Genomic DNA, 21,718 nt, shown 5'->3' on the forward strand with positions numbered 1-21,718 from the left:
TTTGCTTCAGTCCGAAAGGTTTTTAATAGAGTTCAGATTCTGTCAGATCGTTGTCTTCTACCTTCTCTGGTTGGTCTTTTTTAGCTTTTTGTCTCTTTGTCACTTTCCTCAGCTGTAGCTGAACTTCCAGACTCGCCCAGCTCAAGGTTTCGAATCGTAGCTATCATAAACCTTTATTACTTAAGTAAACAGTAGGGGAGACCGGGTGTTGTAACATGGGGATAGTTGTAACACTGTCAGTTTGATGAATCAGAAAGGAGCTGTGGTGATGTCAATATCATATACTCCATTCACATTTTTAATCTTAGAGGAGAAGTGGTATGTAAGTGTGAGCAACATTGTAGATTTTATGACCAAAAAACAGATTTTCAGGAAAGAAAGTAATTTTTTTCATTAAGAATATTTTTTTTTGCCTAGCAATCATTGTGTTCCAGATACAATTATGTAGGACTTACATAAACTAAAGTAGCTGTTTCTCTAATTTAATTTGATACTTTGTATTCATGCTAACTTAAATCCCACCTAAAACTGTTTGCTATGTTATGGCTGTTCGGAGTGGGAATAGTTATAACAGTTCATTAAAAATGTTACAATCAACTCCTTATGATGAGTCCAATGAGTCCAATGAGTTTTCAATCAAATCCTCTCTTGAGGCAAAGTCATGTGAGGTTTTTGTTGCACATCAAGGGATTAGTAAAATGTGTTTCCATCATAGTTTATGGACATTTTCTTATTGGATAAAAACACTATCCGCCTCAAATGAGCATTTGTTCTCATGTTTAGAATGTATGCTTATCTTTACTTTCCATCCAGCATTATTTTAAAAAGAGGTAGATGGCCACACAGCTAGTGACTGAATACAGCATACACACAGCAATTGTTTTTGTGCTAAATTTAAAGTCCTAAAATGAATACAGCATAATATGTTTGTCATTTTATTAAAAAAAATATTATTTTGATTATTCTTTGTTCATCAACCAAGTTTTTGCATAAATTAGAAGTTTTTTTTTTTCAGGAAATTACTTCACATTGTTACATTCTATCCCCATCATGTGTTACAACTCACCCCAGTAGAAGGGTAGATTGTAACAATGCAACTCTTTGTACTTGACATGAACCCACATAATCTGTAATTATACAGTACACGCCCAAGTGAGTTTTATTTGTAGTAGACAAATGTGGCTACCATATATCAAAGTTTAAGTGATCTAGCACAAACAACCTCTAGTTACTGATGCTCAAAAAAATGAGAAAGAATAAAAAATAAAATAAGAATGAAAAGTACATTATAGCACACATCCATAACCTAAGGTACAAAATTGAAATACAGTTTATTATGGAAATAATCAGGGGCGGACTTAGTGATTCTGGGGTCCTATGCAAATTCCAGGTATGGAGTCTCAACATAATAATTATGTGCTCTTTTACACCTATCCCTTATTTTGCTTGCTTGCTCACATAGTTTATAAGCTATATTTTTTTAGATTACAAAAAAGTCATTATGAAAAGAGAAAGAAAAAAGCTTGCACAAATCAAAAATGTAATCTGTTATTAAAGGGATAGTTCACCCAAAAATGAAAATGTGATGTTTATCTGCTTACATTTTCTAACTCAAACCGTTGCAGTCAGTCAGTCATATAATGGCAGTCAATGGGCTCCAAATTAAACCCTGCAGTTTGTGACAATACATAGAGGTCTTAAAACACAAAACAATCGGCCTGTGCAAGAAACTGAACAGTATTTATATCATTTTTACCTCTGATCCACCACAACGTCCAGCTGTCCTGAGGGCGTTCACAACAGCCGGTATTTCTTCATTATTTATGTCTAATGGGATGTAAATAAAGAGCTAAAGTTGATCATTAGCTCAGTGATTGCTCACATAAGAATATGAAACATTCATTTGGTATTTTAAATCAGGGTGGAATGTTTTGTAGTGAAATAACCTCATAACCTGATAACACATCAGATTTAGGCCTATTGTTAACACTTACTAGGATTTGTGAGCTTTGCCCTCCAAAATGATGTCACTTCATGGGGGATGATTGTTGCAATGAAAAACAATTAGCTCAAAAATTGAACAGTTCCAAATTTAAAAAATAATTAAACAAACACATGGAATTTGTTCATATAATTTTATTAATAAACAGCCAATGTTTAGTTTTACAAGGCAAAATGATTACCTCCTAAAGCATTGAAATACACTTGAAATATACCTTATGGTCGTTTTGTCATTGTATTATAAAAAAAATATATATATTTTAAAAGTTTTACTATTTCATCCAATGGCAGAACACATGATGTTGATATTAATGACACTTTTTCTTTAATTCCACCCAGGATAAACAGTATAGTCGTCAAGAACAATGCCTGATGGCTGAAAGACATCTTGAGCAGCAATCTTTCCCAACCAGCAACAAAATGTTTTCACATTAGATAATATTGCAATTCGGCAGTAGTTTGGTTACACTGTAACCAAACAACTGCTACTTTAAGAAACATTATATTTTAGTTGGAATGACATCAAAGATGTAAATGCATATTCAGCTTATGCAGCCAACATTCCAGAAATGTTGTGAAATTATGTTCATGTTAAGATTTTTAACTTCACAACATTATTAAGAAGTATTTTTATCACTCAACTTTTAAAAATTGTGATATATTTAAAATATACTAGAAGAAATCTAAACATTATTTCAGTTTTTTTAATAAAATCCCTCCCCCAATGGTCAACACTTCATGACTGAGACTTCACGAGAACATAAAAATTGTTCATTAGACCATGAAAAAGTTGTCGCCTGTCATAATTTTTTAAGAGGACCCAACCAAACTGCTGAGACGATTTCTACGCACAAATATCTCAGACTGTTTTCTGGCTTAACATATTCTGATGTAGAGAAAAAAACTTCTCCAGTGTTTCTTTTGTGTCTTTTGCATGTGGCCTGTCCTCTGGTGAATACGACAGCATCTTCATGATGAATTTACTCTGAAAAAGAAGCATAATAAAGCTACAGGCTAAACTCGGTGCAATTAATATTTATCTGAAGGTAAAATCAAGTTCCTTACCTCAGTTTGATAACTGTCACTGAAGCCTTTTGGAAACCTCCGATCTCTCAGATCCGGCCACAGCTGTGCAACGCCAGAAAATAAATCACTTAAAATGAAAGGAATTGTTCTTTTTTTTTTTAAGTTTGTTTATTTATCAAAACAGATTTTTAAAAATGTGTCATTGCATAACTTGCTCACCAATGGATCCTCTGGAGTGAATGGGTGCCGTCAGAATGAGAGTCCAAACAGCAGATACAAACATCACAGTAATCCACAAGTAATTAAGATGTTTTTAACTTCAAACTGTTGCTTCCATAATCAATAATAACGCTTCCTCCAGTGAAAAAGTCCTGTTCTCCAGCCACATATTTCTTTAGAGCTGTTTTGGCTTGTAAACAGTGCTTTATCCGTGCAGATTTTTCTCCTGATTCAACTTTTTCACTGGAGGAAACGTTATTATGGATTATGGACTTAATGAGGATTTGTTTCTTATAAAAATTCCACATTCCCGTCTCAAGATGTTAACTGATGGACTGGAGTGGTGTGGATTATTGTGATCTTTCTATCAGCTGTTTGGACTCTGATTCTGACGGCACCCATTCACTGCAGAGGATCCATTGGTGAGCAAGTGATGGAATGCTAAAAAAATCTGTGTCAATCTGCAATAGGTTTCATTTAATCTCAAAATGGCCTGAAGGTGAGGACATTTTCAACTGTTTTTTGCAAATATGGGTAATAACTGTGCTTATAGTATCACTACTGATGACATGAAATACTACTGACCTTCACTCTTTCGCTAAGAGTAGATATTTTCCAGATCATTTCAAACCACACGAGTCCAAGAGGAAAAATGTCTGTTTTTTCATCGTAATTCTTCTTATTTTTCTAGGGAAAACAATTATTTTTTCAATTCATTCATTCATTTACCAAAGTCTTATGTTGTAATAGAGAAAATAAAAATGCATCACCTGTTCAGGACTCATATAAATTTGTGTTCCTTTGTTTGATCTCTCCATTGGGTCGCCATTTTGATCAGACTGAGCCGCAACAAGCCCAAAGTCTCCGATCTTTACTTTGCCATCAGCGCCGAACAGTATGTTATCAGGCTAAAGGTACACATGTACACATGGGTAAAATGCTCCTTTGTTTAATCACAAGTTCAAGTGCCCCCCAGCAACATCAAAGAAATACCTTCAAGTCTCTGTGGATGAGCTTGTTTGCATGGATGTATTCCACTCCAGTGATAATTTCATAAAATACTTGATGGATTTCCACTGTGATTCTCTGTTTTTCCTTTAAATTTCTTGCCTTTATCCAATTGGTCAGGGTTCCTCCCATGCAGAACTCCATCTGAATAAATAAGTAAGTCCTGCTGCTGAAATAAAAGAGAGAAGAAAATGCATTAATCATGGATCAATACTGATATATATATTATAGTCATTAATATATTATAGACAATAATTTTGTGAAACTGCATCTTTGATTATGATCATCTATTTGAATGTGAAATGACTAACAGCATTTACTCAATGTTTGCCATTTGGTTTCATGTTGTTTAAAACTGCTCCACCCTTCAATAACAGCCTCTTTCATCACATGACAAATTCGTAATTCAGATTCAATGTGCAACTCACAGTAATACTTTTGTTTTCCAAATAAACCTCAGCTCATTTCTAACACTGTTATTTGTCAGAGGGAAATGCAGAGCAGTAGTTTGGTTTCAACAGATGGACCAATTTAACTTCAGCAGGGTTCGTACAAATTCCAAAATAAAAATAAAAAATTCCAGGACTTTCAAGGACTTTTAAAGCACTACATTTTTTGATTTTCAAGTACGTCAACCAGAGATCTCAATTATGTCTTCTATTTCAAATGTAAAAAAACAAAACAGAAATGTATAAATAAAAATGTCGATGGCAGAAATAAAGTTAAGCACATGCAAAATATTACTACACTTTTACTATAGTTAAATCACAGTTAATTTTCTTTCTTTCTTTTTTCTTTTTGTTTTGTTTTTATAACTGTACTGCCTTTTGGTTTGATGTTTTTTACTGTTAAAAAAAAAAATCAGAAAAAATAGGATTGGCGAAATCGCTCTGAAATCATGAATCAAATTATTCGCGTACCAGCTTTAAAGTCCCGATCTAAATCAAATGATTCACGATACAAGATCTGAAGTTCTGATCTGAATCATTTCGTGATGCAGTGGTTTAACTGATTCGGGAATTCGAAAAGCTCCATTTCACCTATCACTACATGCTCTTTACAATCGTTACAAGTTATGTTCAATTTGAAAATGAATGGCTCTTTTAATTTTAATAGTTTTTTATAGTGAATCACTTGAAATGATTGATCGAAGTCACAAGTTTGAATCAGAGCGGTTCCAGCGTAAATGACTCAATTGATTTGGTTCATCTGTTCCACTTTTTGCACGACGCTATTGGTACAATTACTTACTTAGCTCGATGTTTTTCTGAAATAAGCCAAAAGGGTATGATGTTTTTTGAATTGCAGGAAGTTTGCGTGAAACGATTTGCTTATTGACCAAATTAAACACATTTTTCATAAATACTTATCATTCAATAATTCAGTACCTCTTCCGGAACCCTATTAAATAAAACAGCATATGCTGGTTAGGTAGGTTTTTGACCAGCACATGACCAGCCAAGGACCAGTTTAAACCAGCTAAGGACCATCTTAAACCCGCATCAAAACATACCTAACCAGCATTTGCTTTCTTTTTCATCAGGGAATATTGATATTTTCCAGGGTTTTCTAGGTCTTAAAGGAACACTCCACTTTTTTTGGAAATAGGCTCATTCTCCAACTCCCCCTGAGTTAATAAGTTGATTTTTACCGTTTTGAAATCCATTCAGCCGTTCTCCTGTTCTGGCGATATCACTTTTAGCATAGCTTAGCATAGATCATTGAATCCTATTAGACCAGTAGCATCACGTTCAAAAATGACCAGCGAGTTTCGGTATTTGTCCTATTTAAAACTTGATTCTTCTGTAGTTTATTTTGTGTACTAAGACCAGCGGAAAATGTAAAGATGTGATTTTCTAGGCCGATAAGATTAGGAACTACACTCCCATTCCGGCGTAATAGTCAAGTCAGTTTGCTACCGTTATATGGCCGAAGCAGGCGCAGTAATATCACGCAGCACAACGTGACCAACCGCATGCACAGGGAGCATTCCTTGTTGGAAGTTATCCAGCTGGGAACTTATTTCAGGTGCTGTGTGATATTACTGCACCTGCTGCGTCCATATTACGGCAGCAAACTTCCTTGACTATTCCGCCAGAATGGGAGTGTAGTTCCTAATCTTATCGGCCTAGAAAATCGGCCCAGCTTTACATTTTCCGCTGGTATTAGTACACGATATAACTACACAAGTTCTAAATAGGACAAATATCGAAACTCACTGGTTATTTTTGAACGTGATGCTATTGGTCTCATAGGATTCAATGATCTATGCTAAGCTATGCTAAAAGTGATATCGCCAGAACAGGAGAACGGCTGAATGGATTTCAAAACGGTAAAAATCAACTTGTTAACTCGGGGGGAGTTGGAGAATGAGCCTATTTCCAAAAAAAGTGGAGTGTTCCTTTAAATTTCAAAAAATTACATTCAAGTACTTCAAGCACTTTGTACGAACCCTGTTCCAGTAAAGTCTCATTATATGATTATATTGATGAAGATGTCATGTTTTACATTTCAATCAAACAAATAAACTCACTGATTTGAAGAATCTAAACCATCAGTTCCATTGTTTTCTGGGGGCTCAGCAGCAGATGCTGATCTGAGAACAGACACAGTTACAGTACATTTACATTCTTGCATTTGGGAGACTCTTTTATCCAAAGAGACACAGTGAGCTACATTTTATCAGATGCATTTACCAACTGACACACTGTAATACTATAGTTTACTCTAAAAAGAGCAAATATAGGAGCAAAATAAACAAAAGTCTCATAAGAATGCTGGACATACTCTGTCACACCCAGACTTTCCATTCTTGATGTGACATCATCTTGATCATCATCATTATCTCCAGAGCCAGATCTCTCAAAGGTCACTACATCTGATAAAGAACCTGGTTTGCTGAACATAAAACACATAAACGTCACTGTTGAGAATCATTTAATGTTTTATGAAAGGTGTTGGAGACTCGCTTACTTGAACACTTGGTTACTTTCTTGGTCTGACGTCCAGTCGTCAGAACCTGGCCAGCAGGTAATGTAACGCACTATGTTTGGGTGATCTAGTCGGGCCAGTGCTTTCACCTCAGAATCAGCTTTCCTGTTTTAAATCAGTAAATGAATAAAAAAAAAAAATACTTGAATGAATAAAAAAATTAAATTAGGATAATTAAATAAATAAATAATGAACATGAATACATAAATAGTTAAATAAATTAATTACATTATTATTCTGTTTTCTTTTTCAAGTTTTTTTTTTAAAGGGGTCATCAGATGCCCATTTTAAGCAAGTTGATATGATTCTTTAGGTTCTTAATGAGAAGTCTATAACGTACTTTGGTTAAAAATTCTCAATGGCAGTGTAAAAAAAACACTCTTTTTCCCTTGTCAAAATCAACCATTTTTAGAGCAAGCTATTCTGTTGCATGTTTCTTTAAATGCTAATGAGCTCTGCTCGCCCCGCCCCTCTCTGCCGTGGGATGATGAGCCGTAATGTTTACTTTAGACGCGTTTAGCTGCGAAACTTGCAAACCAACACAATATTAAGAAAGGCCATTTGCAAAGATGCATAAAAAACCTTCTACGCACTTCTGCTGTGGGTGAAGCTGCATAACGAATAATTCGCACGAACATAGACGCATATGTAGATCAGGATTGACGCTTTCCTTTCATAAACGAAAGTAACATTAATCCACTTTGTCGCCAGCGGCTCAGATGTCGGGAGTAAATGACGACCGCTGTGTTCATCAGCGTGATAGTGCGCCTGTGTTATAACAGCGCTTTTTGCCCCGTGTGCGCTGATGCTCTCATCTGTTGACATTTCCGAACGCCTTCCTACAGTTGCTTAATAAAAGCGGGCTTTCCACACTAAAAAGTGCATGTGTCATTAGTATGAGAAAAAAAAAAAGATTTGTGTCGGGCTGGGATCAGGCTCGGACATAAATATCTTAATACCTGTCGGGCTCGGGTCGGGTTCGGTTACTGCTCTGTCGGACACGGGCCGGTCTCGGACAGAAAAATGCGGCCCGATCCGCACTCTATTGAGAACGTCTGTTATAACGGCTCACGTATTAAAAAATAGTCGGGTTTAAATCGGGCTCGGGCTCATAATTACAGTTAATGTGTCGGACCGGGTCGGGCTCGGACACGATCGGGTTAAATTTTTTGGGCCCGATCTAAGCTCTAGTTCATTATTACATCCAACAACATAACATCTCAATCACTCAGAGTCTTTTTCTGCACCTTAGTCACACAATGGCGATCATATTCGGACTGTTTGAGCTCGGTGAGGGCGGGGCTAAGGTAAGACACTCATGTCAATCAACTATCGTGGGAGGGGCCTCTGTCTGTGTGCGTCACACTCAAAAAAAAAAACTCAGAATGAGCTGATTTTAAAAAGGAGATATACTTTTAAAGATTAAATAAATACCACTGGGTGGATTTTTATCATTGTAGGGTGGTTGTGTTCACAAACTACCAACACACATTAATGTTCAAACAACATAGAAAAGTGAGTTTTGCATCCGATGACCCCTTTAAAATTAGATATGACCTTACGACTTGTATAAACTTACCTGGTTAAGATGACCCTCTTTACAGCGTAGATCTTGCCATCATATTTATGTTTTACTTTATAAACGCAGCCATAGCCTCCTTGACCAAGCTCTGCGATCACATCAAAACTATGAGACAACCTATAGATGATAGCACATGTCAAAAAGCAATAAAATCATTATGCATTATCCTTAATTAATTAAACAAGACACAAAACTGTCCGGTCCAGAATGCTTACCCTGAAACTGAGACCAGTCCTTGATCACTGGGACACGAACTGGAACTAATCGACAACAAATCATTTTTACATTATATCTAAAATCCGGGCACAATAAATGCAAAGAGTCATTATAAATGATACACACAAGTTACAAGTACAACACAAACCTATTTTGGCTGAAACTATCATCGCTCGACTCATCGTTCAGTCTCCACAATTTGATACATTTCTTGACTTTCCCCTTCTCCTCCATACTGTACAGCTGTTTGTTGATGGTTTTTCTTGGCAGTCCCAGATCTTTGGCGATATCAGATGCTTTTAAACCGCCTGATCTCAGCAGATCCTCCACTTGTTTCTCTTCAGTTGTCATCTGAGATGTTCGCTCTGGTTTGGGTGTCAGTTTGAGCTCACTCTTCTTCTCTATAAAGTCCCAAATAGGAGGCACTTCGTCTGTTTTGAACAGCTGATTTGATTTCTCTAGGTCGTACAGATGTTTGTTCACGGTGCGTTTATCTAGTTTTAATTCTTTAGCAATGTCCAACGCATTGCTTTTGCCATTTCGTCTCAAGAAGTCACAGATCTTTCTCTCCATTTCAGTGTCGGCGGACATTTAGCTTCAGTCCGACTCCGAAAGGTTTTTAATAGAGTTCAGATGCTGTCGGATCGTTGTCTTCTACCTTCTCTGTCGGTCTGGAGACCAAACGTTTCAGAGTTCCGCGTCGGTATTTAAACCAGCGTTCTTTAGCTTTCTGTTTCGATTCATTCTCGCTTTCCTCAGCTGTATCCGGACTTCCAGACCCGCCCAGCTCTAGGTTTCGAATCGTCACCTTCATAAACTTATTACGTAGGCTCAGATACAGTAACACACAACACACCATTAAAGTAGAAATGAAAAATTCATACATTCACTGACACACACACACACACACACACACACACACACACACACACAAGTAAAATTAATATTAATATTTAAATAAAGAAATAAATACATTACGGCCCGGTTTCACAGACAGGGCTTAGACTAAACCAGGATTAGGCCATAGTTCAATTCGGACATTTAAGTCATTTTTATAAACATGCTTAGAAAAAAAACATTACTGGTGTGCATCTTGAGACAAAACAAAGGCACTGATATATTTTAAAATCAACCAGTGCTATTTTATTTCAGTTGAAACAGTTCAGACTTACATTTTAGTCTAGGACTAGGCTTAAGCCTTGTCTGTGAAACCGGGGGAAAGAGTTTATGGGTGATTGGAAACACATCAGCATCAGGGCCGCTATGAAGTGATTTAAAGGTGTATGCAAGACATTCTAATTCTATTCTAAAAAAAAACTTGCACTTTTAGACTTATTCTCTATTAAATAGGAAAAATATCGAAACTCTTTCGTCATTTTTGAGCAACAGATTTAATGATCTATGATTCAAAAATGGTAAAACTCAACTGTTTATTTTCAAAAATATTGTAGTGTTCCTTTAATATTTGTATCACTCAACTCAACTTAATCTATAGTAGTTGCTTTTAGAACTTTTTTGTTGACAGAACAAATTAATCAAATTTCTAATCACGGTCACGATTATGGATGCCACAATTATGTAATCTTTCAAAGCCACGATTACAAAAAAAAAAAATTATTCTGCATGCTTAAGAGGCATGTTTAGAGCATCAATATTGTTATCGTGGGCACATCAAAATACTGAGAATAATTATTTATAACTAATTATTCAGAATTATGAATGCGTTTTAAGATAACTTTTCCCATAAACAATGCACAACACTGCTGTATGCTGCGTTAAAGACGCTTGTGCCCTCTGATGTAAATGAGCTGCTAACATGAACTATGAGTTGTATTTTTTTTAACAAATGATGTGTAATGTATGTAGTAAAGGTAGCTATTGCTCATTGTGAATATTAATGCATTAACTAAGAGATCATACTGTAAAGTGATACCTATTGGTCTTTATAATTCTTTTGCACTTTAATCTGTGTAAATGTTTTAACTTTATACATTGTTTATGTATTGCTTTATTGTATTTAAATGTTATTAGAAAATAGTTAATAAACCTGTGCATTATGATACCACTTTATTGCAAATAAATTTCAATATCATGATAATACTGTATACCATGATAAAAGCATTATCAATTAATCGCAACATGGAAATTGATACCGGCATATCCCTATGCATTTTGCATATTTGAACTTTTTTATTTAAAGAAACCAAACCAATGTATCGTTGACATTTGTGGTAACGAGAAAAGCAATAAAAGTATTTCAGGAAGAGTGTTTTCAGCTTTTTTTATTTCTATATAAAACTATGGCATGCAGTTGCTTCAAACAATGGTATACAGTATTTAAAACATCAATCAATGTAAATTGTGATAAGCATAATTAATAATCGCAATTATAATTTCAAGGGAATAATCAACAATTATAATTTTTGTCATAATTGTGCAGCCCTAAGAACAAATGTAAACAAAACAGCATGCCTACTTCTGTCTGAAATATATCTGAAGAAAAAAAAAATATTTATTACTCACACCCCTGTTGTTCCTAACCAATTTGATTTTATTCGGTTGAACACAAAAGTACAAATCCTGAAGAATGTTCATGCTGCCCTTTTACATGAATGGACAAAAAGGCAATTAAATTAGTTACTAATGAAAACAAAGGGTTTGATTGATTTCTTTCCCAAATTGCATTGACTTATTTAAAGTCAAGGCGTTGTTAGATGCCAGGGCTTCCTGATGTAGCTATGCAAGGATTTGACTTTAAAGACAGTATCATAACTATTAAACTATATCTTGTGTTTGTACTTCTGTATTTAACCTCAGAATGATCTCAAAGTAATAAGAAGTGCTGAAGTCTGATTTTGTGGTGGCTGTGCTGTAAAATGTAATCATTACAATCCTAATTCAATTAAATAAAAAAAAATAAAAGTCTGACAGTAATCAGTGTTGAGTACTATGCAAGGTTAACCCTGCCTGCTTTAAATGTTTCAAAATGTAATCAAATGTAATCAGTTACATTATTTTAATAAAGAAAGTACTAGCAAACCAACAGAGAAATCAACGTGTTAACAGCGCCACCTAGTGGTAATAATTCTGGATGTCAGTGTCACAAATAATGTCAACATGCATGAAAAAGGTTTGAGAGTTCTATAGTTGAGATCATTATTCTGAAATCTAAAGGAACTAATTATTAATCATGAGATACTTCATTTAATTTGCATTTTATTAAACATAAATGTATAAATAAACTGCCTGTGTTTTGTTTTAGAAAGAAAAACAGCAATATCTTTTAAAACTTAATAAAAAAATATTTAACCATGTGTTAATAAATGTAATTCTTTTATTAGTTTTCCCCCCACCAAACATACACTATGTTGCACTGCTGTCAGAATATGTCTGATGATCAGTCCATTTGAGCAGTAGTATTCCCAGCAAGCACAAAATGTTTTCACATTGTACAGTATTGCATTATTGTTGATTGTAACCTAAACAACTGCTAATGAGACATATCTTTTGTAGTTATATGTGTATATATATATATATATAAAATATATAAAAGCCAGACCCCCCCCCCCATAACAAACATAACACAATTTCAATTTCACCCCTGTTTGTAACCACATTGTTAAATAACGTCTTCATGCCAGAAAGATCCGATTCACTTCTGAACACCAGATCCAGCCAGAAAATATCCATTTAGTCTGGTAACAGAACTAGTCATCAAAATGGTCTAATACCCAAAATCTGTTAACAGAAAGTTTTTAGTAAATAGCCAATAACTTGCTGTTACTGGGTTTTGGGTATTATTACATTTTTCTTAAATTCACATCCTAGGCAAAAACAACGATTTCAGATCCTGTTCCACAGTAAAAAACCTGTCAAGATTTTCTTTGATGTCTTTTGCATGTGGCCTGTGCTCTGGTGTGCAGGACAGCATCTTCTTAATGATTTGCTCCTGTAAAAGAAACAAATTAATGTTATACGATAAACTCAGTCCGGTCAATATTTATTTGAAGGTAAAAATCAAGTTTCTGACTTCAGATGGATATTTGTCACTGAATTCTGCTGGAAACCTTTGACCTCTTAGATCCGGCCAAAGCTGCAATGGGAGAATAATAAAAAAAAAGAAAGAAAATCAATTGAAAAATAAAATGTGCTTTTTGTTTTACTACTGATAACAGTCATAAAATACTACTGACCTCTGCTCTCTCACTACCAGTAGATATTTTCCAGAGCATCTCAAACCATATGAGTCCAAGGGGGAAAATGTCTGTTTTTTCCTTATAATCCCTCTCTGTTTTCTAAAGTAAACAAGTATATTTGACTTTTCAACTTATTTAATTTTAATTTGCTAAACAATATACAAAAGGTATTTTACAAGTCTTACAATCTGAATATTGTGAGAATGTTGTAGGTGCCATTCATGATGACAAAAATCCTTTTGAGTTTGCGTGTGCCTTTCATATCTAGCTAAAACTCTCTCCACGCAGTTACAGTGCCTTGCGAAATTATTCATACCCCTTCATTTTTTTCACATTTTGTTATGTTGCTGCCTTATGTTAAACTACTTTAAAAATGACTTTTTTTCTCACATCAATCTACACTCCCTACTCCATAATGGCAAAGCATAAAATAGGTTTTTAACATTTATGCAAATTTGTTAAAAATAAAAAACTGAAAAGATCCCGTTGCATAAGTAGTTAAGGGTATGAATACTTTAATAAATTTGTTAAATTTGCAAATCTGGTTTTTGCTTTGTCATTATTATGGTGTATGGAGTGTAAATTTTACAAATGTATTAAAAATAAAACACTTATAGTACATTGCATAAGTATTCATACCATTGAAGCACCTTTACAGCCTCAAGTCTTTTTGGGTCTGATGTGACAAGCTTTGCACATCTGCATTTGGCAATTATCTGCCATTCTTTGCCCTACTTTTTTACTTCACCTCTCAAGCTCTGGGTGGATGGGGGCTGGCAGAAATTTTCTAGAGTCCTAGTTGTTCCAGTCGTCTTCCATTATGAATAATGCTTCTGTCAACCTTCAATGCAGTAGATTTTATTCTGAACTCTTCCCTAGATCATCGCCTTAACGCAAGTCTGTCACTGAGCTCTACAGGCAGTTATCTTGGTTTTTGCTCTGATATGCATTTTCAGCTGTTAGACCTTTTCTGAGAGGTGTGTGCCTTTCTAAATCAGACTCATTCAAATGAATTTGACACAGTTTAACTCATGTAGAAGCAATATGAATGCTCCTGAGCTAAATTTCGAGTGTCCCAGAAAAGGGTATGAATACTTATGCAACGGGATCTTTTCAGTTTTTTATTTTTAACAAATTTGCACAAATGTTAAAAACCTATTTTTTGCTTTGCCATTATGGAGTAGGGAGTGTAGATTGATGTGGGGAAAAAAGTAATTTAAAGTAGTTTAACATAAGGCAGCAACAAAACAAAATGTGAAAAAAATGAAGGGGTATGAATACAGTACATTCGCAAGACACTGTATACTTACAGCTAAACGACTCTGCTTCACATTTCCTCATAAAACGAAAAGAAAATCTATATTAACAATTTAGGTACTGCTTCTGTAATCTTTGTGAATGAGCTTTAAAAAAAAAAAACCTTACCTGTTCAGGACTCATATATGGTGGTGTTCCTTGTTCTTCTGATCTCTCTATCGGGTCACCATTTTGATCAGTCTGAGCCGCCACCAGCCCAAAGTCTCCGATCTTCACTTTGCCACCAGCATCAAACAGTATGTTATCAGGCTAAGTAAAAAAATATACAAGGGTAAATATCAGGAAAACCTTTTCCCTAGTAACTAAAAAGAAATACCTTCAAGTCTCTGTGGATGAGATTGTTTGCATGGATGAATTCCACTCCAGTGATAATTTCATAAAATATTTTATTTATTTCCTTTGTGGGTCGCTGTTTTTCCAGATCATTATTGGCCTTTATCCAATCAGTCAGTGTTCCCCCCTCGCAGAACTCCATTTGAATAAACAAACACATCCTAACATAAGAAAGAACAGACCACATGCATTGTATTACCTTTAAACGACCATAACATGCTTTTTAATATTTATCTCCAGTAATCTCCTTTTAATTTTAGACAATGTTAAATGCATCAAAAGTTTTTTTATGCAACAAAAGTAAAAAAAAAAAAAGTTTTTTTTAACAAATTTCCACACTAAGGTCTTCAAAATTAAATACAGTGTTTTACATTATTTTAACTGCTTCACCATTCAGTGATACAAACTGATCAGATCAGAATCAAATGATCAGTGATCTATTAAAAATTAAATAAACGTACACTTCACATTGTTATTCCTTCAGATAGATGCAGAGCAGCAGTTCATTTAAATAGATAGTCTTTTTGGACTAAATTTAAAACATCAAAAGTTCAAGGAAAATGTATTAAATGAAAGGAGTAGTTTAAATAATAATTTAGTTGTTGTGACTCAAATTTAATGCAAACATGTAAACTCTATCATGTGCAAACTGTCAATACTGTCACTGTGTTTTTTAAAGATGGTGATCTGAGAAAGGTAATTCACATACACTCATAATTACATTTCATTTATGTATAATTAAAGGCAGACACTTTGATCCAAAGTGACCTGCAGCATATTCAAGCATTTTAGGAATATGTACATTCTTTAATTGCTAGTAAAAGCTGTATGTAAACCACATTCGTAACTAAAACCAGAACCAGTTGCACAAATGCCTTGCTCTACCTGAGAGTTCATGCTGTTGTAACAGCATGTTTCCCTCAAAGGACCATCATGCAAAACCTTTTTTTATACCACATATAAAAAAGGAGCAGAATAAACAAGTGTCCCATAAGAAGAATGCTGGACATACTCTGTCAAACCTGCTGCTATTCCTGTGTCATTATCATCATCATCTCTCTCTTTAGAGCTGGAGCTCTCAAAGATCACTCCATCTGATGAAGAACCTGGCGTGCTGAACATAAAACAAATTAATGTCATTATTGACAGGTACTCGATTTTTATCAATATTTGCTTACTTTGACTCTTGGCTTACTTTGTTTCTTGGTCTAATGCCCAGTTGTCAGAAGGCCAACATGTAATGTACTGCACTATGTTTGGGTGATTTAGTCGGGCCAGTTCCTTCACCTCAGAATTACCTTCCCTGTTAATAATAGAAAACAAATAAATCACTGTAAAATCACCTTTAGTGCCACATTGTCGCATGTATGTTCTGTTTTGAGTTAGTTCCTGTTTGCCCATATTTGGTTGTGTTCCTGTCTCTTTATTCAGTTCCTCAATTGTTTCCATGATTTTTGATTTAATCATTTGCTTTGTCTGCTAATTGCTGTTGCTATGTGTGGTGCTACTCCTTGCTCCTGGATTTACATTGTGGATTATATTAAAAGACTGTTTTTTGGGCTATTCCTGTTTTGTGCATTTCCCTTCAGCCACACAAACCATGACACACATAATCATGTTGATTGTCCTCTAAAATTAGATGATTTGTGACATTCATAAACTTACCCATCTAAGCTGACTTGCTTCAAAGCGTAGATCTTGCCATCAAATTTATGTTTTACTTTATAAACCGATCCATAGCCTCCTTTACCAATCTTTCCCATAATTTCAAATATAAATGACCTAGAGATGATACATAAACAACAGAAGTGAGTACATCGCTGTGCACTTTTACTTAATGTCAAATGATTCATAATTGTTTCACCTCTTAATAACTGCATTATTTTTGAGTTGACAAGCAGAATATTTCCTCTTATCGACAATCAAAACATACTTTAGAAAGACTGTATTAAAAACAGTGAGCAAATCGTAAAGTTTTGATATTATGGCTGTACTTCTCTAGACGTATACCCATATGTGACCCTGGACCACAAAACCAGTCTTAAGTCGCTGGGATATATTTGTAGCAATAGCCAAAAATACATTGTATGGGTCAAAATTATTGATTTTTCTTTTATGCCAAAAATCATTAGGAAATTAAGTAAAGATCATATTCCATGAAGAATTTTTGTAAAATTGCTACTATAAATATATCAAAATGTAATTTTTGATTAGTAATATGCCTTGTTAAGAACTTAATTTGAACAACTTTAAAGGTGATTTTCTCAGTATTTTGATTTTTTTGCACCCTCAGATTCCAGATTTTCAAATAGATGTATCTCGGCCAAATATTGTCCTATTCTAACAAACCATACATCAGTAGAAAGCTTGTTTATTGCGTTTTCAGATGATGTATACATCTCAGTTTTGTAAAAATGTAACCTTATGGCTGGTTTTGTGGTCCAGGGTCACATATATGAAAATTAATGTGTTCGGTTTTCCTTTAGAAATAAAATATGGACATGAATGAAATTACTTTTTTCACAAACACTGATTAATTCCTCAAGGAAACATATATCACATGTTTATTTATACTTACAATATAGCCTATTAGTGCCAAGCCAAAATTAAATTAGTGCAAATATTATAGCCTAATATGTTAAATTCCCATAAAGTGTGCCTATAGAAATAGTGAGAATGAAAGCTTTATTGGACTTTAACAGTATTTACATAGGCTATTTTGCATATTAAAATACATAACAGAGATGGTGAATTGGATAAAGAGGTAATTTGGGGTAATTTTGTTCGGCTGGCCACTCCTGGGAAGGTTCACCACTGTTTCATGTTTTCTCCATTTGTGGATAATGGCTCTCACTGTGGTTCGCTGGAGTCCCAAAGCTTTAGAAACAGCTTTATAAGCTTTTCCAGACTGATAGATCTCAATTACTTTCTTTCTCATTTGTTCCTGAATTTCTTTGGATCTCAACACGATGTGTAGCTTTTGATGAGCTTTGGTCTACTTCACTTTGTCAGGCAGGCCCTATTTAAGTGATCTCTTGATTGCGAACAGGTGTGGCAGTAATCAGGCCTGGCTGTGGCTAGAGAAACTGAACTCAGGTGTGATAAACCACACTTATGTTTTAACAGGCAAACACTTTTTCACACAGGACCATGTGGGTTTGGATTTTGTTTTCCCTTCATAAAAAATGTATTCATATTTAAATTTGTTTGATGATCTGAAACATTAAAGTGTGACAAACATACAAAAAATAAAAAATAAAGAAAAATCAGGAAGGCGGCCAACACTTTTTGGAAGGTATTTTCTGCCAAATTCAAATAAATTCGATTATAAAATTAAAACTGAAAACCAGATTAACAATTTCTGTAGTGGCTATTTGTCCATAAACTTAAACAAAACTAATATCAAAACTTCTCAAATGGCCACTGAGGCTACGTCATGGGTTAGGCTTTACGCAGGTTTAGAGGTACCAAAATAAGCTAATGTCCATAGCAAAAGATGAGTTTGAGGAGGTTTATTTACACAAAGAAAGCAAGCTCACAGGTATTTTCTGCAGCCTCTCTTACGCTGGTAAAAAACCATATGCCCTCGCAGCCTAAGGTCCCTCCTACCTTGACCTACTTATGTAAATTAACATAACACCATGTGACCAATAAACAACAATATAAATAAACAAGAAAATAAGCATAAATGCAAAATAAAGCAAATTAACTTTAACAAGAAAAGAAAATAAATAAATCAGGCTATAACTTAACTTAAGCCTAAAATAAACAAAGTACAAAATAGCTCCAACAATTTCATTGTAAAAACTGTACACAAAATATGTGCCGAAAATTGAAAATGAAACGATTCACTTTTCATACTTGTTATTTTCCAAGATGCTTGTATATCTTGCCTGGAGATTGCAGTGAAAATGAAATGTGAAATCACCAACTGCATTTTATTTTTCAATTTGACAGGGACAATGCATTGTCACAGTAAAAATTTCCCTTCCCCAGTTCCAAACTAGAGTCATTTTGGATGAGACAATTCTAGTATAGAATTCTAAAGTCTAGTATAGGCTACTTACAATGATTGTGAGGAAAGTCTGCAATCTTGGCCATCACTGAAAAACAAGAACAAGTAATAATCATACTGTATGTCCAATGTTTTTCTTCACCTAGCCTGTATTACACTTTTACTCTGGGGTACGTTACCCATACAACAAAGTTAGCTGGCTAGCTACAGCTTAACAAAATTATTGTAAATTTGTTGGTTACATCACACAAGTGGTAGAATAATAACTTTTTTAATTAATCAATTTAAGACTGAATCAATGCCAGACTTTTGCTATAAATTGCGAACATGGCATCTAAAGGCTTATTCTCTTTATTCTCAATTATTTTGCTTTATTTCAAGATTTAATAATTGGCTCTCACATAGCCTTGCATGCACATGCATACAAAGTCAACATAAGTAATAGCCACTCGCATAAAATTCAAGATATGGGTCAAAATCACTATAAAGTGCCTTTGGTGTCCTTATCAGAATCACTCAAGTCATCATGATCATAAAAAGTCTTTTGAAATATGTTTTTCTCATTTTATACCATTTTGATTGGATGTATGTGATTTTGGCATGTTCCTCACACTGCTCAGCTAACTTTAGTGAGTGTTAAAAGCAGATAAATTATATAAAATTAAAATACTTTTGAATGTTGTTATAGTCCTCAACAAGTTATTTGATAAAACAAGTAATTTTTTTGATAATTTATATTCTGTTTTCATAATAATACTAAGCATTTCGGATGTGTCCCTAAAATTGTTGTCCACTTATATTTCCTCATTTTCATTATATTGTCTTTGACGTTGCATGTTGCCAAGCTTAACATGTCCACCATGTCATTATAAAATATTAATTTACATATAAGTTTTTCATAAATTCTAAATATATATATTAAACAGTACACATTCAGCTTTAACAATTAACCACTTTGCTGACTGAAGGTACACTATGTGTTTATTAATGCTAATGTTAACCAGAAATGTCCACCTGTCATTGTCTACCCTGTAACCAAGACTTCCATGACAGGGTGGACATGATTTTTTAAACTAATGTTTTAACAAGGGCTGTTAATTTAGCATGTTAAATTGGTTTGATTAACTATGGGGGAAAACATGGCCTTATAAAAGTAAAAAATGCAGTGTAGAACATATCATGAAAAAAAATCTTTATATAAGGGTTTCTTGTTGTTCCTGTTGTTTATCTGATGTTCTGTTCACCCATCAATGCATTGGTCAACCCTGTCATCTTCATCTTTTATGAAAAAAAAAAAAAACCTAATTATATTAACAAGTTAGCAAAACTTTTTGTGTGATTTCTTTATAAAGAAATTAGGTCCATTTAGTATTGATTGAAAGTTTGACCGAATATCTTTGTTGTCTGAAATGCAACTTTTGCATATTTTATAGGGAAAAAAGGTTGCAGTCATTTAATTTTTTCAAAAGACTTTTCCCGCTAAGTAAAATATTTTGAAAACGTAAATCCAGGAGCGCTTCTTGGACTCAAAACAAGTTTGTTAGAGGTGCTCTTTGGATGGGAAAATATCATCAATAAAGCAAAAGGAACTCCAAGGCACTCTCATTTGGAAAAAGTTAAAAAGCCTTTATTGCAGCGGCTTGGTCACATTAAACCTTTCTAAAAAACTCCAACGCGTTTCAGCACATGGCCTTCATCAGGGAGTCAAACAGTTCTCACAGGTAAGAGGAGGTACTTAACATCTAAACACCAATCAAAAAGCTCCACCTTGCAGATCAATTAGTCAGGTGACAAGTATCTGTATATCACAACCAACAGGTGTCATCCTTACCAAACAGTGAGACATAAACATTATACCTGAAACACACTGAATATCACATATACATACTAAAACACACACACAGTCACCAGGTAGAAGTAAACAAAATCTAGTGTAAAAATAAAAGGATGGCAACAACCAGACATAAAATCAGAGAAAGACACTAAAGTCCAGGTCTTCATTTAGGCCTGGATATTTAGTGGCTTGGAGTTTAAATATCCAAAAAGTCTCCTTTTGGTTTAACTGCCTCTGTCTATCACCTTTTCTCAAGGTCAGTGGGATGTGATCAATCCCACAGGCCTGTAAAGTAGACGGATTACTATTATGGTGTTCCATGTAGTGTCTTGCCATTGGGTAATTAATGTTGCCTGTGCGAATAGCATATTTGTGTTCGGCCAGTCTGTCTTGTAAGCGTCGTTTCGTTCTTCCAACATAAAACACTTTGCACACAGGACACTCTAATCTATAGACAACAAAAGTAGTTTTACAATTTATAAAGTGATTAATCTTAAATTGCTTTTGGGAAACAATATCCTCGAAAATGTTTGTTTGCCTTACATTAGTACAGTGATTGCAGTGGTGACATTTATAACAACCCTTGGGTCTGGTGCTCAACCACATTTGTTCGGAATCTGGTTTTAGATAACTATGGACCAGTTTATCTTGTAGAGTAGGACATCTTCTAAAACTTACCAAAGGTGGATCAGGAAAAAACTTGCTTAAAAGATCGTCACTCTCAATAATACCCCAGTTTTTTCTTATGATTTGTTTAATTTGTTCACTCTCTGTACTGTACCTAGTGACAAATACTGGTCTGTCCTTTGTCTGTTTTACTGTATTTCTTTTAAGTGATGATATTCTATCAGTGTGCTTAGCTCTAGTATAAGCTTTTTGGAGAATCGTGTTCTTATATCCCCGTTCTACAAATCTTGACATCATTTCTATGGATTGATTTTCAAAAACCTTGTCTCGATCACAAATTCTTCTCACCCTCT

At 34.5% G+C, this 21,718-nt stretch overlaps 2 protein-coding genes across 3 annotated transcripts in view; both read right to left on the reverse strand.

The window, feature by feature from the left end:
- Nucleotides 1-2,121: 2,121 nt before the first annotated feature.
- LOC141326108 (interferon-induced, double-stranded RNA-activated protein kinase-like) lies at nucleotides 2,122-9,820 on the reverse strand. Of its 2 annotated transcripts, none has more exons than XM_073834808.1 (11): nucleotides 9,192-9,820; nucleotides 9,043-9,087; nucleotides 8,825-8,944; nucleotides 7,228-7,350; nucleotides 7,042-7,152; nucleotides 6,788-6,850; nucleotides 4,240-4,420; nucleotides 4,017-4,154; nucleotides 3,832-3,933; nucleotides 3,067-3,129; nucleotides 2,122-2,986 (listed from the first exon to the last, which is right to left on the reverse strand). In XM_073834808.1, the coding sequence occupies exons 1-11, from the start codon at nucleotides 9,632-9,634 to the stop codon at nucleotides 2,861-2,863; spliced, it is 1,515 nt and encodes a 504-aa protein (XP_073690909.1). In that variant the 5' UTR covers nucleotides 9,635-9,820; the 3' UTR covers nucleotides 2,122-2,860. The 2 variants fall into 2 exon arrangements, with proteins under 2 accessions (XP_073690909.1, XP_073690908.1); XM_073834807.1 differs by having other exon boundaries at nucleotides 4,240-4,423.
- Nucleotides 9,821-12,860: 3,040 nt separating this feature from the next.
- LOC141325819 (interferon-induced, double-stranded RNA-activated protein kinase-like) overlaps nucleotides 12,861-21,718 on the reverse strand; it is a 14,859-nt gene continuing 6,001 nt past the window's right edge. The window contains 7 exon segments of the mRNA XM_073834548.1: nucleotides 12,861-12,992; nucleotides 13,074-13,136; nucleotides 13,237-13,338; nucleotides 14,665-14,805; nucleotides 14,873-15,050; nucleotides 16,064-16,192; nucleotides 16,555-16,671. Coding sequence (XP_073690649.1) covers nucleotides 12,861-12,992; nucleotides 13,074-13,136; nucleotides 13,237-13,338; nucleotides 14,665-14,805; nucleotides 14,873-15,050; nucleotides 16,064-16,192; nucleotides 16,555-16,671 — 862 coding nt within the window.

This window comes from Garra rufa, chromosome 2, assembly GCF_049309525.1.
Source record: "Garra rufa chromosome 2, GarRuf1.0, whole genome shotgun sequence".
NCBI classification, from domain to species: Eukaryota; Metazoa; Chordata; class Actinopteri; order Cypriniformes; family Cyprinidae; genus Garra; species Garra rufa.